Raw genomic sequence first — 18817 nt, forward strand, 5'->3', positions numbered from 1 at the left:
GGAACTAATCACATGTTATGCAAAACACTTTTTTGTTATACTTAATGTATGGATTTTTATATGATTTTTAGAAAGTCATTGCTCTGTTCTTTGAACTACTGAGCGATCTTACAATCCATTCAGAACCCCAAAAGTAATGGTGTCTGCAAACATATCCAGACCTGCAGGAGAGCTAAGTCTTTACAGAAGCAGGAAAAATTATTATAAATGTTAAAGCCCATGAGGTGGCCTACTATAGGTGAGATGAAATTCTGCCTACTTAGATTGCAACACGGTTTGGCCTTTTGATACCGAATGTTTTGACTTCTGAGGTTCTATGCCTGTTCATGATATTGTTAAAAAAATCTCTTCATACAACATTGAGATGTCATTCTGTTTCCAATCCAACAAGCAACTGATTTATTTTGTTTTCAGTAATAAAGTCTTCTTTATGATAATATTAAATATACCTCTGCGAAGAACAGAATTGTTCTCAGTTGAGATTGCTGGGTTTGCTACATATACATGTTTTAAAAGCACCTTTTGTATGCTTTGGCATTTAGTAAACATTCTTCATTCAGATTTGATGTAAAGTTTAGGTATGGATCTTAAATTCATTATTCCAGCAAAACATCCACTAAATGCAGGGAAGAAAAACTATTCTTTTGGCCTTCTAGATCATCTCTTGCCCCTCCTGGCTTCAGCGGTGCAGGAACTCTCACAGTTCCTATATGCTACACAGCCAGCAGTTTTTGTCCTAGCAGATGCTCCAGTTGAAGTTTTACAGCAAGTGTCATCACCTTTCCTCTTTTTAGTTTTTTCTTTCTTATTGTTTTGTTACTAATTGTTACCTAAAAAATGTGCTTAGGGACTGAAACTTCCATATTTCGCAAAAAAAGTATATTGTTGAGGGATCGTGGAAAACAGTCAATTTCTAACACACCTCAGTCACTTTAGAATAAAGAACAATGACGTTTTCATTCCACACTTTAAAACCATGGTAGGATTGTTTCTTTAAGCAAATGCAAAAAAAAAAAAGGCAAAATGTAAACTTTTTACTTTAAATATAGCTGAGTATCAGTGAGAAATGAGTATTTTTTTTCATTTGGAAGCCAGTTAAAAATTTGTTCAATAAAAAGTTTTACTTGGTGAAATTATCAAGGAAGCTACACCATTGCGTATAATACTGCGTAACTGTCCCACCACAGACATTATCATGTACACGTGTCCAAATACTGTTTGAGTTTCAAATTTAAGAAATTGTATTAAATTAAATTGTGTACTGCTAAATATTTCAAAGAGCTGTTATTTTTCTTTGTTCTATAAAAGGGAAAAAGGAAAAAAAATCAGGCACATATCTTTTATGTATCTGAGACTAAAGCAGCGGTGTAAGGAGCCAAAAAAGTTAGGATAGTCTTTGAAATTTTAACTCACTCACATTGCACACATATAATGTTTTAGAAACTAGGTAAAGCATTGAAGATATGTTTTCAATAGCCTGCAGTTGATTTATAATAACATTCTTAATTTCTTTGAGACTTGTACATTAGTGTTTAACACATTTCTTGCTAATGTAGGGCTTGGAGTGAAATGTTTCATTAAACTTGTGTTCATGGATAGGTCTGTAGTTTCATCATTTAATGTGGTATGCATAGCATGTCAATACAGATAAATAGTATGTGTGCAATTTATTTGCTAGGTTAAATAGTATCTAGTGCTTTGCCGTGAGAAATTTCACATCATTTCTATCCAGTGACTTATCTTTACCTCTAAAGCTTGAGCAGTTTTTCTCATCAGTATGCAACAATCTGTTACTCGTTTTTGTAATGGGCTAATAAGAACAATTTGTTCTGTGAATTTATTAAAAAGGGAAGTTACTTCAATATTTTGTGACAGATGTTGCTTAATACTCAGCAAAATGTTTCTGACCTGTGCAGGCTAGGGCAGGTATGCCATGAGAACTGTAACATTGTAGTTTGTTTCAAAATCAAAAGTAAATAACACCTATAAGATAATGATAACGTGACATTTTTCATTCTTCGGTTTGTATTTCTTGTTTTCCTTTCCAAACCAAATGGTAAAAGAGGCTCTAAATACGTTCCTGAGTTTGACCAAGCTGTCTGTCAGCACACACCTGTTCTTAACAAGTGAGATTAATTGCAGTGTAAGCCAATGTATCTACAAGCACGTTGCTGAACAGCAAAATGAAGTTTTGATGTCCACTGGTTTTTGTTTAAAGAGTAGCAGTCTGAGTGTGTGTGCTCACACACACGCACATTCTTTTCCCTTTATAATTATTTTGACAGTGCCATTAACAAGAGTTGCCCTAAGGGGCCCTTTAGGGTAAGTGACATGCATGAGGAGTGATTTTCATCCCACAAGTTATGCTGTGATTAAAGCTTGTCCTTGTAGTGCGCTGTCTTTCTGAGAAACGGCTCCCTTCTGCTTCCTTGCCCAGCTGTGTTGCCCGAGACTGCCCAGAGCTCCTCTCCGTTAGCTGCGAAGGCTGCCGCTGCTGGGCCTGAATTGTCTGTAGGGTCATGAGCCTGTATTCAGTTTAGTCTCTTATCTCAGCTCCTCGCTCTCAGACTCTTCTCAGAAAAACTTTTTAGCAAAGTGGTGAAGTGTGGACTTGGGGTCCATATTTCAGTAGGCAGCTAAAGCTCTCTTTTAAATCCACAAGCATGGTTGATTTGATGGGGCGGTGCCAACATCTGAAGGTATTACCTAATTTCCATTCCATCTTGTTGAGCTTTTCACTTCCTCTCCTCACTTTTTGGCTGTCTTTGAGAATGTTTTAGTCAATTATTACAAGGACAATTAAACATTTTCTGCTCAAGGTACTCAACTGCACCAACAAGAGAGAGATTTGGTCGAATTCTAGGCCAAAATTGGCTTTGTTCAGCCCCACCGAGTGAGAGGGTGATGAGCTAATGCAACTTGCTACAGGATCTGAGTTGTACATACTCTGTTTACGTGTATTCTCAGGCTGTGGCTGTTCAAAAGGAGGTCAGGTTTTGGTATCTGACCCCAAATAAACAGTATGAATATATACGTAAGGATCCAGATAATAAATGGGATGTATTCTGTGGTCTTATCTAGAAAATGTATTCAACTTGTGGCATTTGTGTTCCTTTAGGAGTAAGAATCATTACATAATTCTCCCACAGAGAGGGGATAAGTGGGAGTTGAGAGGTATCAGCATCAGCCAAAATCTTAGAACAATATGTGTTTAAGTTCAACTGCTAAATCCATATTTGTCCTCTGAAACAAAAGCTTTTTGTCTGGATTTTTCAAAGGTTCTTGCACCTTCCGAGCTTGGTAGGAGCATGTGTGGTCAGTGTGTACAAAATCCAGCCCAGTTATTGAGGAGCTGTCTTGGATTTAGGATCTGACTTGTGAGTGTAGCTTTGTGTTTAGTGGCACAGCAAAAGGCAAGTTGTGGCTCATCTCTATCTTTCCCGTCTCACTTCTGGTTGGTCTCTTAAGCAGGAGACAGAATTTCAAGGAATTGTTTTACTTATAAGCAGTTTGTCAAATGAATCATCTAGTGATGGTGTTTTAAATGTGTCAGTGGAGAAGATTGGAGCTGTTTGGTCAGTGCTGTTTGCTCTGTCACATCCGTGTGCAACTTTACTTCATTAAAAGCTCAAATATGGAAGATATCAGACTGTTTTCTGAATACAACAAACTGTAAGGCTTGTTTGCTTCTTGTGAAAGATGTTTGTTGTTACTTATTATGTCTATTAAATAACTTGTATTGACAACAGCTGTTACTTTGTAAGAAACATTTTTTGTGAGATAAGACTGTGGAAATAGTGTGTGCAGCATTCAGTGCAATATAATTAGAAATCTTATATGGAGCTTTTCCTCATTTTAATAGTTTTATGTAATTTTTTATCTCAGTCTTAAGTATTTTTATATTTTAGTTTAGAAACAGCAGAATTGGCAACAACCAAGTATCCTGGAGTAGGCAGAAAAGTACATGAATGGAAATCCCTTTGTTTCAAGGGTGAAGTTTGTTACAGGAAAGGGAGCATATGTATACTACTGGTGGTGTGTAACTTAGCAGTACAGCTTTGATCTCAGACATAACTGAGAACATTACACATGATAGAAGAAAACAGCACAATACTAAGCTGAACATGTGCATGTTGTAGCATAGGCCAAGTCTGCTTTGTGCAGAGTAACTCTCAAATGGCCTTGCCGTCAGACTTCAACACATGTAAGAGCATTTTGGTGCACTATTGCTTGATGAGTGTCCTCCTTTTCCCCTTCCCCTATGTGTCCTCCCAGCCCTACTTACAGGCAGCAAAGGGTTTCCATATTCTGTCCATCCTCCAGGCATCTCCTTTCCTCTTTGAAGGGAGCATGTCAGGAAGAAGAAAATGGCCCACAGCCATTCCTTGAAGATGCTACAGGGATCCTCCTAATGTTCTCTACAGGCAGACGCAATTTATAGCCTTACTGAACTTTAAATACGTTGAAACTTTCAAGGAACAATAGAGATTAAGGTGCTTAATCAAAACTCTAACAGATATAATATTAACGTGCACGTTAGGCTTAATTGTTGGGTAATATCTTCAACAAGTACTTACACCATCTGGAGCAGCCCAACAATTTTTGTGACTGTACTTGAAATATACTGGAATTTATTTTAGTTCCAATAAACTGCACAGAGGTCAAAAGAGTGTAAAAACTTGGAAGTCTATCCTTGGGAAGAACACATACAAGGGCTAAATATGTACTGTGCCATGGACAGGATGGATACAAATAGGTGTGGAATAGATGAAAAAACTAAATATTGTTAGTGTGGTACACTTAAGCACAGATGGATTGTAATACAGTGAAAGTAAGATGGACAAAATGTAAATTGAGAACTTGCTTTAAATCATGACAGAACTGACAGATGGTATCATTTATCAATAGAATATATCCCATGGGGAAGTGGCAAAAGTTGCCTTACAAAAAAAAACCCAAAGCAAAGCTTTGCTTGTTGTATGATGTGGAGAAATACAGCATTGACAGAGATGGTGAAGAGGGGTTTTAATTTGTCTCTGCTTTCAGGAGTTGTTCAAAGGATTCAAATGCAGGAGTAATCAAACATAACTAGGTGATTAAAAAGGAAGACTTATTTAAACTTTTCAGCTGCAAGAAACCTGATGGATAACAGTAAAAAAAGGAAAGCAAAATTAGAGGGCAACTTTGCGCTCATGTATTGTTACTGTTTACTGAAAGATGCACACAGATTTGGATTTGGCCTTTGATTTAGCTGTGGACTGTACTTCTAATTTAAGATATGGTCAATGTATCCATCCCTCTACTTCCTTTGCAAATAGTTTACAAAGTGTGAGTAAGAAAATATTTCCTAATAACCAGATATGTCTCATGTTTAATTTTATTTCTACAAACCAAAAAGAGAGATTAATTTCTGTGGATTATTCTTAATATGTGAGAAAATTGTTGCCCGTACTCTAGAAAGTAAAAAGGTTTTCACATTTGAACTGATTGACAGACCAAAAAAAATCCTAATGCTTTACAAATCGATCTTCTTTCTCCATTATATATCTTTCCTCTTCCTCCACAAGTGTTCTTACCGTGGAGCCACTCCAAGTGTATTCTGCAGAAATGGGACACATTCCAGTTTTTTCCTATGGGATGTGTGCTCTGGTGAGCACATACCTTGGAGGGTTACATATGTTCAATGGGATTACTTTTTCTGGGAAATGAAGATGAAATGACCATAGGAGATAGGACTTCTTGCTAGAAGCCCTCAATAAAGGACATGAAAAGTGGTACCTGTTGTATCTCTTCTAATGAAAAGTTTCTCACACATTTCCTTCATGTAGCTCCTATTTCATCTTCAAAATTTCATTTTAAACTGATAGTAATTTCTAATCCTCTCTTGCAAAAGATGTTCCTGTAACATGGCATCTATGACACCATTTTGTCAGTAATCCTCAGAGCAGGGAACCTCTCGTGGTCTTTGTAGCAGTAGCTTAAAAAAACCCAAGAAACAAAACCACAGTTTCTAAATTGGGGGTTAGCTTTGTGCAAAGACGACAAGGGTTTTTCATGGATGTCAGAGGCAAGAAAGGATGTTGACCTGTGCATTACTGATGTTAAATACTTCTAGGATGATCTGGGACTTGCTCTTCCATTTTACTGATGTCTGCGCTTGCAGCTCTCACTGCGTGCAGAGAGCCAGACCAGCTTGCTAGTGTGAGCACAGATCTCTAACTCGGTCTTGACAGGGTCTTCAGCATTGACTTACTTTTAAAATTTATTTCCCAAGCCAATGAGCCGTCAAACCAGAATACACTTAATGCTGAAGGAGATTTGATACGGTTATACTGCCCTTCTTGCTGCATTTTTTTAAAACTGTTGTATGTTGCAAGCATGGCTTCCAAAAGGCTTCAGGAGACCATAGATGATCTCCAGCTTGCTTTATGAAATGAAGCCTGATTATATACCCAGAATCAGAATGACCTATTAGTTTGGGCTTTAGCTGTGAAGGCTGTAAGTGAGTTGCTAAGAAATGTTCAGTAACTTTTAAAGCATAATCGAAGCCACATCAATATCTGGCAAAAAAGATGTCAGCAGTCATGACTTTCAGGCAAGACTGTTAAGATTTCTTTTCCAATAATTAGTAGCTTGATGTTTTACAGTGGCTAGTTAAACGGTTAATCTGTCTCATAGTGAGGAATCATTTGTATTAAAAATCCAGCATTCACGTTCCCACAGTCATGCTGGTAAAACCACCAAAAAAAAATTAATCAGAATTTTACACTCTTAAAAAAAAAAGTTTTGCAGATAATGGATTTGGAAAGATCCATTTCTGATGGAGAGTGATTGGAAAGCAATAACAAGCTCCTTGATAATAGCATAAGATTTATTGTTTTCAAACATCTGCCTTAACATTTCTGGAAAATTAAACTGACAGACCTGAATGAAAGGATTGCACTTAAAAAAATTTCCTCTTTAATTTCCATCTACATTTCCAATCATTTAATTATCATTTTTGAAGCTTTACATGTATGTGGTATAGAAAATTATTCCTTTGTTCTGTAGAATGAAATTGTGTGTACATTCTGCTTGTTGGGAAAATAAAGCTCCTTAAAAAACTCGATATAATTACAGTAGCTTAGAATACGATTATGTCCTGTTTTCAGCTGGTTAAGGACAGTAGGCTTAACAGGCAAAAGACAAGAATATTAATCTCATTAAGTTTTGCTAAGTTTCTCTTCATTAAACTTTGATATAAATTCATTTGGGAGATAATCAAAGTGCATCTTTTTCAAGTACCTTTTTAAGTTGAACAATCAATGAAGGTTTAAAATTGTGACTGATTGTTTTAAAGTGAATTTTGCCATGTTATATATTCTTTATGTCTATATTAACGGAAATGTTGCTAGAAAAATTTTGAGACGCAGAATCTGACAAGCACAAATGAAGAGAAGTGCTTCCAACCTGAAAATCACCTTCTTTTCTTCTCAGGAATTCTTACAAGTAATTTTTTAAGTTGGGAACCCTGGTTTGAAGGTATACCTTTGATATGTTAGCAGTACACAAGCTAACTACATCCAAGACTGGTGTCCAGAAGCAGCAACATATTGACTTGAGAGGGGATCAATTCCATATTTAGTGTAGAGGGGGAACTCTACTCCCTTTCTAATAGCTGCTTCCATACACTTAAACCAAAATGTCCTTCTTTTCCTTTTTCTGGGATTTCCATGTGCAGTCTTCTACACATATACAGGAAGACAAAATAGATACATGTACTATACAGAAGAAAGGTCTTACACAAAGCTATGAAATGCAGAATTTTGTGCAGTGTATATTTCTTGTCCAAGTACACAAATTAAGAAGAAAAAACAGTTTTAAAGGTCAGTGGTTTGTGGAATGCATCCAAAGGAAAAAGAATGAAAAAAATTTTGAAATCTCAATTAACTTATCATCATGACAGCTTTTTTCATTGTGCATATTTCTGTTACTTCTTGCAGAAAAAGGAAGTACTCTTTTGTAATTTTGTCTGGAGGGTCTGCAAAAGATGCATTCATGGAATGCTCTGTAGCTTATGGAACCTAACAGAGTTCAGTCTGTGCAAGCCACAGAATGTCACGTATGTGCAGAGATAGAAGACTTGAACTGCACTGTTGTTTGATATCTCGTGATAGAAATGAATCAGCAGCCATCTACACCTTTTCCCCAACCTTTCCATAATAAATTTATGGCTTTTTTATTGTTACATGAGAGTATTTTAGCATCTAAGTGAAAATACATCCTCCATTAAAGTGAAGCAATTCACACTGTGTAGGGTATTGATGTGTATTTTACGACTATGGGGAGCACAGAGCTTTTCTCCAGAATTCAGTATTTTGCAGTGGTTCCTTTAAAAGATTAAAGGCAAAGTGATTCAGAGATTTCAGTAGCTCTGTTGCCACTTGTTCCAGTCCTTCAAATGAAGACGAATCTCAGCATCAAGTCACTGCAGTTTGGAGACATGCATGTAAGCTAACTACTTGAGATTCTTAAATCTCAGTCTAAATCCAGTCATGTGAAGCACTAGGCATCCAAATGTCCTGCATGTGCTTGTTTGTAGTAGACTGTTGTACATAGCGTCCTCTTCTGCCTTGAGCCAGTGCAATTCTTCAAGACTAAAGAAATGCCTATTGCAAACCCCAGTGAAATTACATATCTCCTATACCCTTTTAATCTTAAACATTTCCTACATCCATCTTTCTTAGCCTCATTGTCTAAAAACTTGCTTCTTTGTGTGTTTTCCAAAAGTGCCGATGTGGGGATGCCTGCGTTGAAAAGACGTTACTTTTATCTTCAAGTCTTGTCTTGCTTTTCTGTGCGTATTAATAAGCAGTGGAAGTCCCCATTTTGCATAAGACCCTAGGAGCAGGAATAGCAGCCAGGAATGAGTGTAACTTTGCCTTATATCTTATTTGCTTCTCTGTACTTCAAATTATAAAGCGTTTTGTTCATAAAACAGAAAAATGCAGACATGTTACAATTGCATAATCTTTTTTTTATTCTAGTGTAGACATTCTGCACATTAATTTCTTCACTTTCCCTCCCTTAATAAATATTCCATTTATGCAGGAACTATTCTCAGTATCAGATCTAAGCAACGCAGAATCCTAAAAATGCTTTTCTCTGTAGCAATCCCTATGGACCTTTAACTAGGACCTCAAAGTTGTCTGTGCATTCTGCAGCAGATGGGTCCATACAGAAGAAAGCATATATTCCAGGAAGCCAGTTTGTATTACTCTGTTGATTAGGAATATCTAAATACTAATTTGATTTGCATTATAGATGGCCTTGGTAAGATGCAGAAATTGAGCTGTGCAACTGGTTGCTGTCTCTATTTTGTATGCTCTATTTTGCCTATTACCTTTCCAGCATTTCCTTTACCAAATGTGACTGCTGTAGTCTTTGAGGAGTTGGAGTTCTTTTTGGTCAGCTTTGTTACTGAGAAGCATTAGTGAACTCCTCTATCTTTGACAGGATACATATATTCCATGGGGACATGGCTGCATGGAAGGGATGGCAACTATGCAGAGCTAATGCATTGCTCATTAGAACTTCCTGTATTGCAGTATGGAGTCCCAGCAAAAGTTCAGGAGAGTGATGTTATTTCCTCTGTATGTCTTTGTTTTCAACCCTTCCTGAAAAAAGTGATCTTACATGAAGATCATAGCTTAGGTGAATGCACAAGAACACCTGATTATTGTTAAAAAGGTGTGCTTCAGCCTAAATAAATCCAGAGAAGTGTTGCTCGCTATGTCAGTAAATACTCTGCTTTCATAATATTCTAGTTTTTAGCTGGTGATCAGTTCTCAGAGGTAATCTTGCATAACTCAGGTTTTGCCCATACTACTTATATTGCACACTGATAAGTCTGTGCTAGTGTGTTAACTCTATCTTCGTAGAGATTTTATGGCTGTATTGTCTACATATAATCTGCATAGTCGAGACGTTCCTTATGTATTATTACCTGTCATCCTTTCTGTTGATTTCCAGGCTATCCGGTGCACTCTCATGAACTGTAGTTGTCAGTGTTTCAAACCTGGGAAAATAAATCAGCGACAATGTGACCAATGCCGGCATGGATGGGTAGCACATGGTAATATTTGTTCTTACAATCTATATAAAACCTTTTAGAACCCTCTGCACTAGAACATGCTTTTTGTATCACTCCTGACTGCCTACACACCAATATTAGTTACTTTTGGTGTTATCTATCTCTTCTGACTCAAGTTTGTTTACATTTTGTGATTCTTGTTTTCAGCCCTGAGCAAATTAAGGATTCCCAACCTCTACCCATCAAGCCAGGTAGAAATAGTTCAATCCAACGTTGTCTTTGATATCAGTAGCCTCATGCTGTATGGAACCCAAGCCATTCCTGTGCGCCTTAAAATTCTACTAGATCGGCTTTTCAGTGTTCTGAAGCAAGAAGAGGTGATACAGATTCTCCATGCTCTGGATTGGACACTACAGGATTATATACGTGGATATGTGCTACAGGTATTTAGTGGGATTGTTTTTTAATATAAATATGATGGCTAATTAGTATTTAGTGTTTTCTGCCTTAATCATATCTTTGGTTCACAATGTGTTAACAGCGTGTTACAGCTGAAAGGCAGTAATAGACTTGTACAAGCTTAGTGCCAGAAAAGAAAGGGTCGATTTTTGGTCATTACTCTCTTTTCAGTCAGATTTAACTGAAGTCTTCCTACTTTGCTCAAATCTATCAACAACGGTAAGCCAAGATAAAGAGTTACTGGGAATGTATCAAAGTAAAGGGTTCATAATTTGCTCTATTTTTATTATTATTATTATTTAAACAGTGAATTTAGTCTTATAAATACATAAATGCATAAATAATACATTGACAAATAAACTTGCCACCATTTTAAGAACTAGGGAAAATACTAATCTCTGGTGTAGTGCTACAGACCTTGCTGGAGCTACATCAAGGATGAATTTGGCCCTATGTACTTACAGTGATGTTAGCCCTTGCTACTGTGTAAGTTACCTTTTATGTAAAGTAATATTATGATCTTACATTATGACACAAATCAATATTTAATGGTCTTGATAATCTTGCTTTTTAGTGTTAGGATTAAAAACATGGAATCAATTACCTTGAACCTCTGCCACATGAAAAATTTATAATGTTACGTTCTTCATCATCTTAGAAACTCTTACATGCACTGTGAAAAATCTCAGTAGGCCATCAAATACATGTTCTGTGATAAAATATTTATTGTAGTTATTGGGAAAAGTTAGGCATAGCTAGAGTTTGAAAGAACTCCAACACTCTAGTGTAATTACAGCTGTGCTCTGTGAACACTGGCAATAGATCAATACAGGTTCATTTGTTCTCTGATCTTAGTTGCTTGGAAGATTATTAAACTTGCAATGAAAGAATGCTTGACTTAAATGAGGAGCTAAATCTTGGTCTTATTGCTCCATCTCTGCTGTCTGTACTTACATGGTACTAACTGTTGTTCAAATGTTGTGTCTTAATTTTTGTGGGAAAAAAATAGTTTATTGGAAGGTATTACCATCAGTTCAGAAAGAAAAAATTGGAAGAAAGTATCACAGAATTGGCGTTAATCTGTCATTGAACAACATGATTTTATTTCAGTAGAGAGGAATTTTTAGTCTCTGTAAAAACATGAGAGTTTCAGGAGGAGGGTATTTTTGTTAAACTGCTAAACTTAACCAATGTCTGATTGATTTAAATATTTTTGGCTTTAGGATGCTTCAGGAAAGGTGCTGGATCACTGGAGCATAATGACCACTGAAGAAGAACTAGCTACTTTGCAGCAGTTTCTTCGTTTTGGAGAAACTAAGTCCATTGTAGAGTTAATGGCAATTCAAGAGAAAGAAGGGCAATCAATTATAATACCACCACCAACTACCAATTTGGATATTAGGGCATTCATTGAGAGCTGCAATCAACATAGTCCTAATTTTTCTGCTTCCTTGGACAAAATGAGTCCCACCAACATTCATCCCTTTGAGAATATTGTAAACAACATGGCTTTCATGCTGCCATTTCAGTTTTTCAGTCCAGTGCCTCCGCCTTTGATAGGTTCACCACCAGAGAGACATTTGATTGAGCAAGGTCAAGACCACAGCAATGAAACTAAACAAGATATTCACATACCATTTTCTGAAAGCAGCTTCTTAACTTCTAGTTCTGCACCATTTCAAGTTGAAAATGAGAGGAGCATAAATGGCCCAGATGTCACCACTAAAACAGAAGATGATGCCCTTTTAAGTGATTCCAGTTCACATAATACAGCAGCAAAGCTTGAAATGACAGCACTATCTCCAGAAAACAAAATGAAATCTGTTGAAAAAAATGGCTCTGGGCCAAGGAAAGGGCGTGTTTTCTGCACTGCATGTGAAAAGACATTTTATGACAAAGGAACTTTGAAAATACATTACAATGCTGTTCATCTGAAGATAAAGCACAAATGCACAATTGAGGGCTGCAATATGGTATTTAGCTCTTTGCGTAGTCGAAATCGTCACAGTGCAAATCCTAACCCCAGACTCCATATGCCAATGAATAGAAATAACAGGGATAAAGATCTAAGGAATGGTCTGACCCTTGCTGGGCCTGGAGATAGTAAAAGGACAGAATTTACAATTTTAACTCCGGATAGCAGAACTATTAGTAGCTATGCCAGCTCCTGTATCGATTCAAAGGGTCAGGCTGGATTTCCCAGTATTGGACAGAATGGTGTCCTCTTTCCAAACCTGAAGACAGTACAGCCTGTTCTTCCTTTTTATCGCAGTCCAGTCACGCCAGCTGAGCTTGCTAATACTCCAGGTACTCTTCCTTCTCTGCCTCTTGTTTCTTCCTCAATACCAGAGCAGCTTGTTTCAAATGAATTGCCATTTGACATGCTACCCAAGAAGAAATCTCGTAAATCAAGTATGCCTATTAAGATAGAGAAAGAAGCTGTTGAGACACCTAATGAAAGTAGTGATGTTGCCAGTTCTGAAGATGATACACGTCTGCAAGTGGTAAGCGATGGAGAGCTTGAGACCTGTGAGCATAAGATAGAGAAGCGGGTGACCGACAGGGTGGAAAAGCACCCCCATTCAGGTAATTCATGGAAATCTGTCTCTGGGGTAGAGGGCCCAAAGTATTTTGAATCTGTCTTTGCACCAAATAACAAATACAACAAGGATATCTCTGAGAATGAATTGCATCACTGTGAGAAAGAGGTTAAACCAGAAGAAAACCAACCATTAAAAATAGTTTCCCATGAGATTATATACGAAGATCCAAAACACCACCACAATGATGTTATAAAACCAATGACTGAACCCCCCATGTATATTAAAGAGCAGTCAAAGCACAGGATTCCTAAAAACGACTGCCCTGAATTGCAACACCACTTGCTGACCGGGGGCTTTTTCAGCACTTTGTCAAACAGGGGTGCTGCCATTCCTTGTTTTGAAGACTCTAAAGATATGGATCATGTCAGCCAACATGCACTAGGGATTCAGAAGGAAGAAAGCCGCTTTCATTGTGACATCTGTAAGAAGACTTTTAAAAACCCTTACAGTGTAAAAATGCATTTTAAAAATGTACATCTCAAAGAAATGCATATTTGCACAGTTGAGGGCTGTAATGCTGCTTTCCCTTCTCGTAGAAGTCGAGACAGGTAAGAAAATTGTAAACAAAATTGTATTTATTTTACCATCACAATGGAGCCTAATTTGAAATTAAAATGAGTGTTTGAGGAATGGAGCCTGCAAAGATTTTCTGTGTGTCCTCGTATAACAGGTATGATAACTTATCAGAGCATTCATGAAATGAAAATCCATTAAAAGAAACATTTCCTTTACATTAGACTACCAGGTATTAAATAAAGCCATGAAAATTTCATAACTGATAAAGACTGCAGTAGTTGAAAGAATACTTTAGAAGATAAAGGGAAAGCCACAAGGGTATGAATTCAGCAATTTTCCAGTAGATGCATGTGTGGAGTTACATGTTTAATGTGTACTTTCATGTGTATTTTAATGTATATAATGTTCTGTAATGAAAAGGCAATGAGATCAGTTCAGGAAATCTTCACTTGCCCTTGTCCTTGCTTTACTCAAAGATTTTTAACAGATTGGTGGGGGAAAGGCTGTAAGAAAAGAGGATTCCTCTATGTCAGTACAAAACTAATGTTTCACAGTGCTAGTTGAACTAACACTATCTGGTGAGTATCCACATTGGTAGTGATTTTATGTGGAATTACATACTAATTCCTTAACTAGATCACGAGCTTGATTCAGTAAACTGTTAGCTGCAGTATTGTGTGTCTGTAAATCGCTTTACTTCAGTCTATTATGCACATAGGCTGCAAAACAAGAACTGAAGCTTTACTGTTGAGCATCAGTTATGCATCTGACTTGATAAGTGATAGATAACAAACCTGTTAAAGTGCGATTAAGTGTTGTAAATTTTCTAACTCTCCTGTAAGAGTGCTACAACAGCTTTTGGCTGCAAGAAGCATGCCTGGATAATAGTTCAGAGTGACACGAGGTTTAGATTGTCTGTAATCTGCTAGGAGTACTGGAGCCAGCTGATGCTGTCCAGAGAGAGGATGAGCCAGTCTCTGAGGACTGGCCGCTGCATCTGAGATGCACAGATTCATCTGCTGCTGGCAAGGCTTCATACCCTCATCTGCTGCCTGCATCTTCCCAGATGTGAATTCCTCTCTGCTGTAATTGTGATATGGGCCACGAGAAAAAAGGCCAGTAGTAAGATTTGCACTCGCATGCCACAAATTCCTTCCCACACTAATACATTTTAGCTAAGTTTTAACATAGGTGCTTTTGGAAATTTATATTGTTTTTTTTAAAAAAGAAAACAAACCAAAGGCAGCTGACAAGCAAGTTCCCAAGCTTTGTGCAAAAGAGTAGTTATTTGGAACAACTTTGCAGAAGTTTCTAGACTTTAACATAGAGTGCTCTGTGACTGCAAGTGCAAAATATTTCTGTGCCTTTTTGAACAGACCATGGTTTAAATTAAGCCATAATGGCAAGGGGGAAAGTGAATGTTTGTCTTACAACAAACTGAATTTTCTAGACAGAGGCTGGAAGTTCCTAGTGAGCTGATTGATACAGGGATTCTGTATGTTTTAACGGTTTCAAACTGAATCCAAAGATGCCCATTTGAAAACTGCAAGTTGCATAAAATGCAATGCTCCTCCTTTTCTTTAAGGAAATTCCTGTCAATTCCTTTTCCTTTAAGGAAAAGCTCTGTGCTGATGTGTACAGCTGCATCCTTGCACATGGTTACGAGTACTTGAGATCTTCAATATTTTTTGCAGACTTAGGTATCATTCCTTTTCTGCTTTTTCCATTGGGAAAGAATCTTGTTTCTTCGCCACCTCTATCCATTCTCTGATTTCTAGTTCAGTACACAGGTTTTCAATATGTCTCATAACTCTTTTAGGCCCAGCACTAGATCTAGTGGAGCAGACGTCTATCCACAATGCAGGAGGGATTCTGAAACATTGATTTCTGTAGAGTTATTTCTGATACATGCCAGTACAAGCAAGCTCAGATACTCAGTCCCACGTGTATATCCCCTGTGTTTCAATCCCAATGTGGCAGTTGGACATATTAGAAGTATACAGTTCATGCATGTAACTAAGTATTGATTCTTTTTTCTTTGTTAATGATCATTATGAAACAGCTGTTAAGTGAGGCAAAACACTTTCTTGCTAAGCTTGTCTTTGTTCTTCTAGACATAGTTCAAACCTAAGTCTACATCATAAGCTTCTGACTAAAGATACACTGGAATTCAACAACCATTTCAATGCAACATACCTCTTGAAAGACATGGCTAAGGAATTTTGTCAAGATGTCTCTTTAAAACAGCATGTTGGACATACTTCTGTAATCTTCAAAGGAATGAACAGAACAGGCAGCTTGGTTTTTCCAGTGAGCAAAATTAGAGAACACTGTTCTGAGAGTTATGGATACGATCCATTGAATGATGGAGCTGTTCTGGATCTAAGCACTACTTCCAGCATTAAATCTGAGAGCAGTGCTCATTCTTCTTGGGATTCTGATGGAGGAAGTGAAATATGCACCATGCCCTTGGATGATAGTGATGAAAGCTGTGAAGGACCCAGCCTAATGCCCAATGATGAACTCTACCAAGACTGTACTTTGATTGAGAAAGCTAATCAAAACTTTGCAAATTTACCTTCCAGTTTACCAATAACTTGTCATATATGTCAAAAAACTTACAGTAATAAAGGAACTTTCAGGGCTCACTACAAAACTGTGCATCTCCGCCAGCTCCACAAATGTAAAGTCCCAGGTTGCAACACAATGTTTTCATCTGTTCGCAGTCGGAACAGGCACAGTCAAAACCCTAACCTGCACAAAAGTCTGTCTGAGTCACCAACTAGCCTACAGTAAGATCATGCTGATCTTAATTGATTTCTGCTAAAAATTAATCATTTCAATTAAGGAATGTGTTAACACTCATTTTATTTAAACTCACTTGACTTCTAGCCCACTTACTTAACAGCCACGGTCAAATTCTTTTCTCCTGTGAGTGCTCTCCATCAGTTTCATTTAGCAAAGTTTGGTGCTGTAATTTTTGTGCAATTGTTTGGTTGGATGTTAAGTAGCTAAAGTTTCTGTAAGGAAATGAAAGCATCTTGGAAATGGGGGAAGTATGGAAACACTAAAGTATTTCTGATACCTGTGAAGTATTACTTGCCAACAATAGGAGCTTCAAATGAGAAACACGGTCCCTTGTGTTTACATGAAAAATGAGTTACGTTATGTTATGTAATGACTGGGGTCAGTTTCCTCTAGTTGGATTGAGAGTTCTGGGGCTACCATTTCACTCCTGATACCACAGTCTTAAGCTGACTTGCAGTATTAGTCAAACGTTGGTATTTTCAGTTTACTATAGCCCAAAATCCAAAAAATAAAATACAAAATTAGGATGACTTTGCACACAATCCAAATCTTCTGAAAATCCCACAGTTCTAACTCTGTAAGTTGTCATTTCACTTAAATAAAGCTTGCAGTATTTTGGCCTTCTTTAGAATTTAGTATAATTTGCGTTGCAAAAAGAAGGACTACCTAACTTGGCAGGGTTGCCCGAATAAATCTGAGACATTCTAATAAATTGTAGTGACAAAGAATTAATAGGTTAAGCTAAAAATTCTAAACCACAGCAAAAGCATCCATAAAATAGGGGGGAAAAGTGAACCCTTTAATTTAAAATGCACTTTTTGAGTTCCACCTTCAAGAAGAGAAAATTTTTTGTTAAAAATTGTTTAAAAAAAAAAGGAAGAAAAACTTGAACCAAATACCAAAACTGCTTAAGAGTTTGAAGGTACAATGTTTTAAAAGGCTGATTTCTCTGAACCTTTGAGAGAGAGAAAATGGATGCAGTAGACATCTTTCATGATTTGTCAGTTATTGTTTCTCTAACTGGTGGGGGAAAAAAACACATTGAGCTTTGTATCAATAGAAGAATGCTTATTCTCATTCACACCTTTTTGTTTAATGAGAACATTGTTCAATATCTGTTAAAATGTTTAATACCTTTGTACTTATCCCTGTAATTAACAGTATTCTGCATTATGGTCTATGCACTTAAGAAGACTGATCTTACATTGTATTTAAAAAGCACATATTTAATTCGTAGTCACATCATACAAATGCTGTGTGTGTACTTGTGGTGCATTTTCTTTGACTGAATCATTTCCAAAAAGATAAAGAACTAAGAAAGCAAGTCTTACAGTACCTTCTTTTTACCTTTAATTCACCAGTTAAAATCTGTTGATCAGTTCCAGTATGCAAGCATGATATTGACAGCACAATCTGTACATATTATACCAAAATGCTTACAGTATTTGTGGTTTCTAGAACTAGTCTAGTTTTCCAGTATAACTGGATCTTAGTCTTTATTCATTTTTGTGACTGAATAAAAATAGACTGAATTTCTGGATTTCATATGTATGTAGAAAGAGTAGTACACTGCTATTGCCATATGTCTCGATGTTTAACTTATTCTAAAAAATCCTACGGTATTGTAACCATTTCATATTGTATAAAAGAAACAAAAGTGGACTGAATATTTCACTAATTCTTTGGAAGATTAATTTGTGTGTGAGTATGGGTTATGCAAGGAAAAAAAAAAACATAACACAGTTGTAAATGTTTGTGCTCACTAGAAATGATCTCCATGCATTGTGTAAAGTAATCTTCTATTTTTTTAACTTACAGTAGGTTTATGTGATATTTAAAACAATCCATTTGTGCTTGAAGCTGTCAGGAAAAAAAAGAATAGCCTGGAGAAAGTTGTGCCATTGTTTTGAGGTTTTGTGTGTTGAGGGGGGTTGGTGTTCTGTTTTTTTGGGGAGGAATTGGGTGGTCTTTGGTTTTTGGTTTTTTTTAAATGGGAACTCATCAGTGGAGATCATAGTTTGGAAGCTAAGGACACAAGCATAGGAGACACAAGTGCTCCCAGCCTTCTGATAGATAGATAATATATATATAAACCTATTTGTTTAGTCACAAACGGTGTTTTTTTGAAACAAAGTGTGATGTAAAATAATGCTGTAATGCCCACTAATTCAGCTTTCACTGTGTCCTAAAAGGAAACACATTTGTATACCCTAATAATTTTGTATGTGTTAATAAAAACAAATAATAATGCCTCTGATTGATTCAGAAAAGTAGGCTTTTGTGATTGAAAAAATACTATTCTTAATTTTTGTTTTTAAAACAGTAGTTTGAAAACACATTCCATCTGTGGAGAGCACTG

The 18817-nt window shown here is 36.8% G+C and overlaps 1 protein-coding gene across 1 annotated transcript; it reads left to right on the forward strand.

Annotated features, from left to right (window-relative positions):
- Nucleotides 1-9303: 9303 nt before the first annotated feature.
- BNC1 (basonuclin zinc finger protein 1) lies at nt 9304-16446 on the forward strand. Its single transcript, XM_010198130.2, has 5 exons — nt 9304-9312; nt 10012-10114; nt 10280-10515; nt 11755-13682; nt 15765-16446. Exons 1-5 carry the CDS (start codon nt 9304-9306, stop codon nt 16444-16446), a joined length of 2958 nt encoding a protein of 985 aa, XP_010196432.2.
- The last annotated feature ends 2371 nt before the right edge of the window (nt 16447-18817 follow it).

This window comes from Colius striatus, chromosome 7 (assembly GCF_028858725.1).
Source record: "Colius striatus isolate bColStr4 chromosome 7, bColStr4.1.hap1, whole genome shotgun sequence".
NCBI lineage: Eukaryota > Metazoa > Chordata > Aves > Coliiformes > Coliidae > Colius > Colius striatus.